At 26.8% G+C, this 12268-nt stretch overlaps 1 protein-coding gene across 1 annotated transcript; it reads left to right on the top strand.

Moving 5' to 3' along the window:
• Positions 1 to 2630: 2630 nt before the first annotated feature.
• On the top strand, positions 2631 to 11404 carry LOC145834860 (malate dehydrogenase, cytoplasmic-like). The gene is made up of 8 exons (XM_082942380.1): positions 2631 to 2751; positions 2998 to 3096; positions 5352 to 5448; positions 7081 to 7256; positions 7544 to 7666; positions 8054 to 8218; positions 10396 to 10599; positions 10911 to 11404. The coding sequence occupies exons 1-8, from the start codon at positions 2749 to 2751 to the stop codon at positions 11028 to 11030; spliced, it is 987 nt and encodes a 328-aa protein (XP_082798506.1). The 5' UTR covers positions 2631 to 2748; the 3' UTR covers positions 11031 to 11404.
• Positions 11405 to 12268: the final 864 nt, after the last annotated feature.

The raw sequence follows: 12268 nt of genomic DNA, 5'->3' as shown, positions 1-12268 counted from the left end.
GTTTATTACCTTTTAAGTATAAATAAAGTTGACGAATTTAAAACGTGTTTTATTTTATGTCCTAAGACGTCAAAATTAATAAAATTATACGTTCAAAACTTTCAAAGTTATCTATCAAAGTTTTTCCAGAAACAAAACAACAAAAATTGAAGTTTTATTTAAAAGTCTTAAGTTCTTTTTTTGTATCTAAAAGAACTATCCTGGACAAGTCTTTAAAAGGTATCCGTAGTGTGCTACTCGATAATCAAAAGGTTATTCGTGCATCAGGTCCTAGGACCAAATTTTTGATCGTCTTTTTTTGTGTCGTTTGATTAACTGTTATGGTTTTAATAATTTTCACAACTAGTATAAAAAAAATTCAATATTGGTCCTAGTAAATAATAAAATTTAATCACATATTTATGTTTAGTGGAAAGTATCTGACCCGCTAGCCAAAACTTGTAAACAAATGTGGTAGCAAAGTTGATTAAATTTAATATGAATATATCAGAATTATCTTAATAAAGTAATTTAGTAAATCGACGAACTCGAACATAACGTTAGGTCATAACAAAACTATATTCGGAATAAAATTTAGCGCTTGTTATTTTGATAATTTTGAACAATTTGAATCTTAATTTAACAAGAAAGGTCCGAATTCGGTTGACCACTATGTAAAACACAAAAAAATGCTGATTTCATTTGTCTAATTCGTTTCCATTTTTCGGTAGCCTTTTATGTCAATGTTTATATAGTAGATTTTAATTTACACTCACTTTAAACTGTTCTAAAAAAGTATATAAAACGAAAATTTGTCATACAAAGTTATAAAAAATAAAACATCGGCGAAAGTCTACAGAGCATAGGCCTTGACTTTCGTATGACGTTAAACGAGATCAGGTCAACAGAAGGTTTGATCATACCAGTTCGATTATCAGACCACAAGTTTATGGTAGGCTAAGACTCTGGTTTGTTCTAAACAAAACGCGGGGTTCTCAGCCTATCGAAAACTTGTGGTCTGATGGTCAAACAGGTATGATCAAACCTTAATAAAGTTATAAAAAGCAATTTTTTACTTTAATATTCGTTTAAGAAATAACTATCTAGATTTTATAGAGAAACTATTTAAGTTTTTTCTAATTACATAAAAGTAATCACAAAGTTTAAATACATGTCAAAACTAAATGCTTATGCTTTTGTTAAAGCTGTCAATATAAAGGATTCTATAGTCTGATAACGAAATACTAAAACAGATTTATAAAAAAAACAAACTATTAGTACTTGTTATATTTTATGTCTTTACTAATCAAAAACTTATTTTGCATAATTAAGAAAAATCAAAACATTAAGTTGTCTAAATTTTAAGAATGACAGGACAAAAATAACTAAGCAAAAGTTGTTTTAAACATTAATTTAATATACGTTGTCAGTTTTATATTTTACAACTAAACTATCTTTAGGAACAATATAAAATTGAAATAAGTAAAAACTTATACAGAATTAACAGCTATTACGCCATAAAGAATTTAAATTTTGTACAGATTCTGATTTGTATCTACATCAACTTGTCGTTGTTTCTGAAAAGTGTTTGATGTAAATAATTTTATGTACGCACGTAAAGTATAGCTGTCTTTAATTTAAACACAATACACATTTAAATAAAAACAGCTAATTACTAACACTTTTGTTCTAACAGATAATCAAAGAAATGTTATCTTTGAGAGCAGCACCTTTATTCTTTATGTGTTTTATAAAAATAAACCAGTTTAAGAAAAGACTGAATATTGACAAGAAAAGTTTGAAATTATGTTTAATATACTTTTTATGGAGAAAGATATTTTAATATTTAAGCCAAGTACTGTTTATTTATATTAATAATTTATTACTATAAAAAACACTTGAACAGAAACTATTTCAAAACAAAATACAAGAATTAAAAAAATTATACAAAAGTTAAAGATACAAAAAAATTGAATTAAGATCCAACCATTTTTATAGTATTTAATGTGTTTTAATTTTCAAGTTTTCAGTTAATAATTTTATTTACAAAGTTTACTTTTCTAGCTTGATACAATTTCTAAGATGACATTTCTACACGAGCAACTAGAAAATAAAAACAAGTAACAAATTGATGCCAGTCTATCAGAAAAAACTCTAAAAAAAATTGTAAAAGCTAAAGTTACAAAATGTAAATGTAGATATTTATAGTTTTTACAACTCTTTAAACATATAAATTTATACAAAACTTCAGTTTTTTTTTTGATTTTATCTTTCTTTAAAAACAGTAAATAACTTTTCGGCTTCTTACTTTTCCAAAATGCTACTCTTATAAGCAATTAAAATAAAAAAATACAAAAAACTTAAATTCTATTAAATTCATTTAATTAAGTATAAAAAAAATTATAACTTTTTTTAATTTTTAAGCAAAATCGTTAATTTGAAATTCCACGCAAGCAACACATTTTGGCCTTCCAATATTTTTTCTTCAAAAGTTAAAACAGCATCGTTTAAAGCCAACTTAGACGTTAGAAGCTAATTTGTTAGATGACATGAAAGTCAACATGCTAGGTCAAGCAATTGCAGTTTGTTGCATAAATATAAATTGTTGCAAAAAATTAAACAAATAACATTTAGAAACACTTTTTTCTTACTGTATATGTTTACTTACAAAATTTAAAAATACCTTTTATTGTTTTCTAATATAGCTTGTTGATATTTTTTTAGATATTTTACTTATTTGGTTAGATCAAGAAAAAAAAATCACCCAAAATGGTAAGTTTCTGAGTTTTAAAACTAGTAAATTTAAGATTTTTTTGTTTGTAAAATAGTGATTATCTGAAATTTATATTTAATTCTTAAAGAAATTTTTTTGGTCAAGTCATTTGGTGTTTTATTGTACAAGTTATAATGATTGTCAAGATAGCTTTTATTAAGCTTCAATTCAACAAATTAAAATGGGAAAAAATCTTTAAGTGTCAAAAGTGTAGTAACAAAAATTAAAGTTAACTTTTCTTACAGCCAGAAGTACTCAAAGTAGTTGTCACTGGAGCAGCTGGACAAATTGCTTATTCACTTCTCTTTTCACTTGCAAAGGGTGATGTTTTTGGAAAGGATACAGTAAGTAATAGCTTTTTATTGAAAATTGTTATTAAAATGATTTTTCAATAAAATATTAGCTAAACTTAGTCTTATAAGTTATAATAAATTTATATATTTTCACTGAACATTTAATACTACATCATACTAGAAATTTTAAAATAGATACAGGGTGACAATTTAACTGGGAATTAAAAAATTTAGGCAAAAAACACTAAATTCAAACAGTTATTATATATAAATTAGTAAAATTAGGTAAGGTAAGATATAACTAATAAATTTAATTTTGTGTTAAAGCATCATCTATATTAAGTGTATTTTCCCTCTAAAAAGAGGCAAATAAAATTGTTTTCAATAAAAATCTTGATTAAAATCAGACCTAAGATAATTTCTTAAAATCCAAAAGCCACCCTAGATAAAAGTTCATTACTTAGTCCATAGTTTTTAGTTTAAAACAAAATTCCACTTTCTTATGTTTAAATGAAATTATAGTTTAATATGTTTTTTTTTGTATTTAAAAACTCTACTATTAATTTTTAGGTAGTAAAATTTGCTTGTAAGTTTAATATACAAAAATTAAATAAATTTTTAGAATAATATTTATTTTCAATCAATAGTCATCATCATAATATTTTTTAATTGAACCCCATGTGCACCTTGTTAAAGAACCTCGGTTTCCTAGGCCTATATTTATCCGCCCACAAAATCCCCCACTTCAATCCGGTTTTGTTTTGCCAAACAGTTTACCTAGTATATTCTGCTTTTCTTCCTCTTCTCCAACAACAATGTCATCAAGCAATAACCTGGACATGACTTTAAACTGTATCCTGTTGTATGACTCGATAACCAAGAGGTTTTTTGGTACACCAGGTCCTAGGACCAAATATTTGAGCGCTTTTTTTTGTTCAATAAACAATACTAATTTAAGTTAGATCTTATTTGAAAGCTTTAAGTATAAAGTACTAGCCATTTTTTTGGAATTAAAAAGTTTTACTTAACTTTTGAGATATTGTGACTTTTGTAAAAAGTTTCCAATACAAACATAAGACTGCAGAATTTTTAGGGAAATTTATAATCTCACTAAAAATCTATCTCATCCTTCATTTTTTTAACTAGACACCTCAAACTTCCAGGAAACATTCCTTATATAGTTTGAAAGACTTTCAATGTTAAGATTTTAGAAATGTTATAAATTTTACTTATAGAAAAAAAAAAAAGCAAAAAAATATTGTTTTTTTTTAGTTTAAACTCAAAAAAAAATTGTACATTAAAAGAGTTAAGTATTAGCAATGGACTTTCTGAAAAATTTCAAGAGGATTAGTTAAAAAATGAAGGAGAAGATACATTTTTACTTTTTAGTGAAATTTGATGTTTTTTATTTCATTTTTTGTTTGCTTCTTTTACAAGAATCCTTTTAAGTTCATCAACTTTGATCGCTTATATCTCAGAAGTTACTTTGAATATTGTTAAGCAATAAAAATTTCTGATAGCTCAGATAAAACTCTACAAATTAAGATCAATTTGTAAAACTCAAGGTGGGTCCCCTATGGCCTTAACTAATGTAAATTAAAAGTATGTTGTTTGAAACACTTCAGATATTTTTTTTACAACTTTTCTGTACTATGAATTTAAAAAAAATATTACCAAGTTATAAGTTTCATAGAACTATGTGAGGTATAAGGGTACAATTATTGTAAATAGAGTATACCCTTATGGGAGTAATAAAAAAAGACATTCCTACCCTGTTGAGTTGAAAAATCTATATTTCAGGAATCAAAACTTAAATAAATGACGAGTTGAATTTTTTTTATTGATAAAATTTAGTCTATCATACTTTTTTTTTTAAATAAGGATTTTCAGAAAGTAATAAAAATCTTGCAAGTACTTTTTTAAAAACTAGTTGTATATAGAATATAACTATATTATTGAAAAAAATTAAAGAATACTGGTTATAAAATGAAAGATAGAATGTGTTTTAGTAAAATAATTTTGGCTTTCTATTAGGAACCTATTGATTTCACTGATTCAGATCCCTTATATCTCAAATACTACTTTTATTATTTATAAGTGGTAAGAATGTTCTGATAGCTATGATAAAACTCTTAAAAATAAGATCAACTTGTAAATATCAGGATGTATTAATCTTATGATCTTAACCCAATGTATATAGTTGTATTTTAAAGCAGAGGTTTAGTAAGTACTGTTTATTTTTATTCTTAATTTTATAATGTTTTAAATTTAGTAAAATGTTATTTTATACTAGCAAATATTTTCAGCCACTTCATTTAGTCTTGTTGGACATTCCGTTCATGTCTGCAGCTCTTGAAGGAGTTTGCATGGAGCTTCAGGATTGTGCTCTTCCTAATCTCAAGCGTTAGCTTTTATTTATTTTAATAGATATTTAGTTTGTAACTTGACTGTTTATGAAACTTCAATCATCATTTATTGTGTGTGGTTTTTTTCTTTTGTAAATACAAAAAGTACAAAAATAGAATATTTTTTGTCTTAAAGAATTTAAAGTTTACATACAAACTATGAAAATTAAATTTCTTGTTATTGCCTTAAGTTCAAAAAAATAAAATAAAAATTTATTATTAATATTTAAATAAAAAGTTATACAGTTATTTTTATTCTAACTTAGATTTTTATATTTTTGTTGCAGTTGTTCAAGTAGTCAAATTTTAATTTTTATCATTATGTATTCTTTGCTTAAACATAAAATAAATTTAAAGTTTAGTTTTAAGAAATTTTGTTCTATAAAAGTAATTTTTATTAAAAAAACATCACATAAAACTATTTGTACATTTTTTAAAGTAAAAGTAGCAAGTAGTTATTTTTAAAGCTTTCATATTTGTAAACAAAAGTTTTAAATATAAAATTTTAAATCCTGAATTGTTTTTTTTTATGTATTTGAGGTGGTATTTTTCTTTTATTATCAAATATTTTCAGCATGTAAACTCATACATTTACATTTTAAAGTTGAACCTTTTTTATAATATATGTATTATTAAACTTACTTAAAATATCTTAATACATTATCAGTTTGAGAGTTTTAATTAGTGAATGCTATTAGCAAAATCGAAGCTGATTTAACAATTGAAATCAAATTTTGCTTTTTGACTTTTAAAGTAACTGGATTTTTAATTAGAATTAAAACACATTTTTTATTTGACAAATAGAAGAATGAACAATGGAGGAATTTTGAGTATTTATTTTTCAAAAATTTGTTCTTATTCTTTGATAAGAAAAGAACATTACTATATCTTGTGTATATTCCGAATTAAGTTATAAAGATGTTACTTACTATTTTAGAATTTTTTTATGCTTTGCTCTATGTTTTAGTTATATTTCAAAATTCAGTTAATAAATAAGCAAATGTTGAAAAATCTGTTTTAAAACGTTTTTTTATCGTATCTATCTATTAAACGATATACATTAAATTTATTTTTGATGTTAGTTTAAAGGAATCACAACTTGTGATTATTTAAACATTAATACTTCCTAAAGCATTATATTTTTTAACACGTGCTATTATTATCAACTTTGTTCTAAATTGATTGTTTTCCTGTAACCCATAAAGTTAGTCATGATTGAAATAGTTATAGTATTAAAGTCTAGATGTGTTCAAAGTAGTTATATCCAGTTATACAACTTGTGATTTTGTTAACTAAAGTATAAAAAAGGTCAGTTACTTTTGGTTCACCCTGTATCTTCAAATATGCACTTAAATTAGAATGCTTGTAGTTTTAAAAAATTATAAATCTTCTAAATTTGTCAGTATTATCTTCATACTACTTTTAGGCTCTATTTACTTTTATCCCGCCTTTTATTGGTAAATGTGCAAGTTTTAAAAAAGGTAGTATAAACATTTATACTGTCATAATATTATATTTATTAACATTTTAAAAGGAACGAGCACAAATTAAAAAAGGCTTTAAGACAGTTATTTCACAAAGAGTGCTAGTGTTATAACAACCACTTTACAATTGAATTACATTCCAACAGAAGTGACAGCAACCACGGACGTGCAAGCCGGGTTCACCGACGTCGACTACGCAGTGTTGGTCGGTGCCATGCCGCGCCGGGAGGGCATGGAGAGGAAAGACCTGTTGAAGGCCAACGTGAAAATATTCAAGGAGCAGGGCAACGCCATCAACCAGTTTGCCAAGAAGACTGTGAAGGTAAAATTACAAAATTGTCACAAGTTGTTTTGTCAGTTTTTTTTTCAGCTAAATAAATATTTATTTAACATTAATTATTAAACAAAATAATATTTCTATAACATTGTTGTTGTTCAATTAAAATTAAATTTGATTTTAAAAAACATGAAAAAAAATATTTTCTGCAATTTGTTTTGCCATGTTTTATGATAAAGCTGTTTTATTATATAGTGTAACAATATGCAGAATAATTTAGATTTTTACTAATTTTCACAATTTCTAATGTTGTATTTGACTGATTATGACAGGTTCTTGTCGTTGGAAACCCGGCCAACACCAACTGCATGATCTGCTCACTGTCCGCACCGACCATTCCCAAGGAAAACTTCTCGGCTCTCACCAGGCTCGATCACAACCGCGCCGTAGCCCAGGTATGTTGAGTTGTTGAATGAAGAAGGTATTAGTTTATTACTTGTTGATATTTCAAAGTTAAATGAGTCCATATTGAAGTTTAAATTACAAGTTATGCAGAGAAAAATATAATTTAACTTTGACTAATAAGTAAAACTGAGTTAAATTAGTTACAAAAACAATAAATTGTCTAAGATAAATTTAAAGTATTTATTAAGGCTATGAATTAAGGCAAAATTAACTCGTTAAATATAGACATCTTTAATAAATTTATTAAGGTTGCAACCAAGTTCGGGCTGGCAAACACAGCAACTTTAACCTTGTAATTTTAAAACTTAAAGTATTTATCAATACTTTAAATACTATACAAAACTAATTGTACAAATTCGTTATGAGTTGTTTCCAAGGTCGCGAGCAAGTTGGGGCTGGCGAACACGGCGGTGAAGAACGTGATCATCTGGGGCAACCACTCCTCCACCCAGTACCCCGACGTCAACCACGCAGTTGCCGACGGCAAGCAGGTGAGGGAGGCGGTTCAGGACGACGCGTGGCTCAACGGGCAGTTCATCAAGGTGGGTGTTTCGTTGTAATATTGCATGGAATTTAAAACACTGGTTTTTTTCATTGCAATTTAGTTGAGTTAAGTTGGTTTCATTGTAATTAGAAACTGGTTTTTTACGTCAAGTTCTTGTCCAGTTTGTAGTTATAAAAATAAAATTGATTATGATAAAACTTGTTCCGTAATAGAGCTTACTAGTTTCATAATAATATTAAGAAATTTGTAATTTTGTATGGGATTTATAAACACTGGTTTTTTATGTCTAATACTGGTCCAATTTGTTGTCCATGAAAATAAATAAAACTGATTATGATAAAATTTGTTCCGTAATAAAACTAGTTTTCATGATAATATTGTGCGATACCCAAAAGAGGCTGTGTTAGATGTATATAAAAATGAATTTCTTTGGTGGCTTAGTTTTGTTTGTAAAGTTTAACATTATACTGTACTTTGATTTTAATCCTTTATATTTTTATTAAATTAACATTTTTTTTTTAAATGTTAGTGTTTTAGTAGTTTTATATAAAATCAAATTACCTAAACATATATTTTTATTCAATATATTGAAACTTAGTTTTTAGAACATGAAAGAAGTAATATAGGATTTTTGAATATTTTTTGGTTGTGAAGTTGTATCTAATTACTAATCATCTTTTATAAAGCTAAGTACTTAGTTTATTAAAACTATTTACTTTTTGCTATATTTTATTTTTACAAAAACCCTGTGTGTTTATAGCATACTTGTTTTAGTTTTGATAAAAAACAGACTATTATGTTATATAAACTGAAACCACTTGCAGACGACATGTTATTTGTTTTACATTCTGTAAATCCTCAAATTAACTTTGACAGTTTAAAATTTGTACATTTTAATTTTTACATAAAAAAGATGTGTGTTTGTTGCAAAAGTATAAAAAGCGCTATTTACTTAACACATCTTATAAAAAATTAATTTGTTTTTTTTTTAATCTTCTCATGATTTTTTTGTCTGATTCAACCAACCTGTTATAGATTAATTTTAAAATGTTGTATAATCATATAAGCTTAAACATTTATGAATTGTTAAGTAGTATTAAAAAATAAACTTTTGACGTATCAAATTAATTAATCCGTCTCAATTTTTGGCAGCTAGTATAACTAGTTCATATTTTCAAGGTTATGTTGTAGAAAATAAATCTTTGTTATGTAAGATAACGTGTAGCCGTTGAACAAAGTAAAAGTTAAAAACATCATTTTTCTTTGTTTAATATTTATTTAAAAGTAATATGTTCTTTAATTTTATATGCATGTGTATAGATGCTTGTGCTTAAAAGGACAACTAATATAAAGAATAAAAAAATATTTTTTTATAGTTCAAAAATATTTAATTTTATTTTACTGTGTGAAACTTAACAACGCTAATTGTTTAAAATTATGTTATAGTTTTAATATATTTAAACGCTTTACTCTTATGTCAATATTGGACTTTGTAAATTTATTATTATGTTTGTTTTATAGTACAAACAGCAAATTTTACTGATAACAAATATATCAAATAATTTTTTTCAATTGTTGAAAAATTGAACAAATTGTAAACCTTTGAAAAAAAAAAGACTGCTTTCGTTGTTTACTTAATAAATCTATGGAAATATTGTTCCAATAGTTTATAATCGAATAAGTTAATCATCTACTAAGTTTACAACTGGTGTACTATTGTTGCAATACAGCTTAAATCGTAACTGTTTTGATTATTTATTTAAAGGCTGCTTTTCTAGTTTAATTATGAATAAAAATTAATAATCACTAAATTAAGTTATATTGTAATTTAGCTTCTGGTTGTTTCCTTTATCAAAAAATTATTTAGTTGTTATTTTATTCGAGTATAAAGACTTTAACTGTTATTTAAGGAACAATTTTACCTACAATACGTAAAAATGTTTTCTTTTTCAATGAATTATTGTAAGACAGTATAAATAGTTGTTTATTTAAATATTTATAATAAAAGTTACATCCATCTCAATCATCCAGTTCACTAAATTAGCTAATTTAGTTTTTTTGATCACAACAGTTAATATTTTGTTTTGCAAACAGGCGACTTGTTAAATAACAAACTTTATCACACTCTTGCAATTATTGTCATCATAAACTTTATCATAATTGCTTTTATACGACTTTTCAAATATTCTAAAAATAATTTCTCCATACAAACAGACGGTGCAGCAGAGGGGAGCGGCCGTGATCAAGGCGAGGAAGCTGTCGTCGGCCATGTCCGCCGCCAAGGCCATATGCGACCACCTGAGGGACTGGCACTTCGGCACCCCGGAAGGCAGCTGGGTCTCGATGGCGGTGAACTCGGACGGAAACAAGTACGACGTCCCCGAGGGCCTCATCTACTCCTTCCCCGTCAAAATCGCCGTTTGTTATTTTGTTTTTAAACAGCTTTTTTTTTAAGATAATGACTTCTAAATTTTTTTTGGGTCTATGACTTCAGGTTTTGAGAAGTTATCTTAAAATTGCGGAAAGTGTTTATTTCATGAAATCTTGTCTGCATCTTTGTATTTTGCAGCACCAAGAAAGTTTTGGTGTTTTAACTTACAAGACAGTATACATTAATTTCATGTTTATTCAACGCGAAGTACCTAACCTTTATCAGGTCAGCTTTTGCAATGCTCGCATAAAGTAACATCAAATACTAAAACTTGTAATTACTGTTTGTTCTTCCGCAGAACGGCAAATGGACGATCGAGAGCGGTCTAGCCATTAACGACATGTCGCGCGACTTGATGAACAAGACCGCGGAAGAACTCGACGCCGAGAAGAAGATGGCCCTGGAGTTCACCAGCTGACTCCCTGAAAAGTCTCAACTGTAAATGCGGGAACTTCTCTTAAAGGGGAAACTCCCCTTTTTGTTCCCGCCTTTTTTGTAATTGACCCGCGCTTTCTTAATTATTTGAACTATGTAGCTTTGAAAATATACACCTGCGCTTTTTTTCTGTATTATGGTAAAAAATCATCCCTTTTTCATACTTAAACACGAATTAATATTTTTTTCTGCAACCATTATAGTTGAGGCTGAGTTTTGGTTCGTTTTTCTCGATGAAAAAACGCTCAAAAACATCAGTTTTTCATATTTTTAGTCGATTTTTTACATTCAACTCTACATTTAGTGTTGTCAAGTATCACATTATTATTTATTGAACTAATAAATTTAAAAAGGGAATTTGAGAGACCTTCTTTGGAAATTTATATCTAAGTTGTAAATAACTGAGTCTTAGTGTTTTTTAAAGCGTAAAAAAGATAACAGAACTTATTGTAATATTGGATAAACTCAAAGTATTTTATTTAAACGACCTAAACACTAGATAAATTATTTACCAATTTAGGGGGAGATATCACCCATTTTTTAGATTTAAATTTCGGCTGTGTAATTTAATCGATTATATGTTTAAACAATGTTAGCCCTAAATTTAAATCATACTTTTGAAAGCCCTGGTCAATCTTTTACTTTATAACTAAGTGCTATTATTTAATGAAAAACACTGTATAAAAACACCTTTTTAGTATTGAAATACGCATTTAAATCATTGTAGTGAACATTTCAACATTGACAGTTAATTTTCCATAGTATATCTGTAAAGTTTAACGAAAAATATGTTTTATTCACTCTGCGCGAAACTACCATCATGAAAAAGCTTATAACCATTATAAATAAACCTGACAGTCGGAAAATCAGTTCTCATCTTTGAAGACATATGAACCCCAAGACATACTTGACAGAAAATTTTACCATTATATCGAGTATTTTAAAATTTTCTAAATAAGTGTTTCAGCTGTGATTAAGCTCTTCTTCTTTTTTTAATATACTTTAATATTTATTCAGCGTTACCATAAGAAAGAAAATTAACAAAGATAGTTTTTTGGTAAACTATAATAATTAGTAAAAAAAAAGTTTTAAGAGCACATTTTAAAACAACAAACAAAATCGCACGGTTAAAGTCAGCACAAATTCAAATACACAGTAAATGTGATTGTAAAATAGGCTCTACAGTTCTGCAGATAAAATAATTAGTAAAGCGTACTTATC

The sequence above is a fragment of the Thalia democratica genome, chromosome 4, assembly GCF_965202585.1.
Source record: "Thalia democratica chromosome 4, ktThaDemo2.hap1.1, whole genome shotgun sequence".
NCBI classification, from domain to species: Eukaryota; Metazoa; Chordata; class Thaliacea; order Salpida; family Salpidae; genus Thalia; species Thalia democratica.
This window is presented reverse-complemented; position numbering and strand designations above follow the sequence as displayed.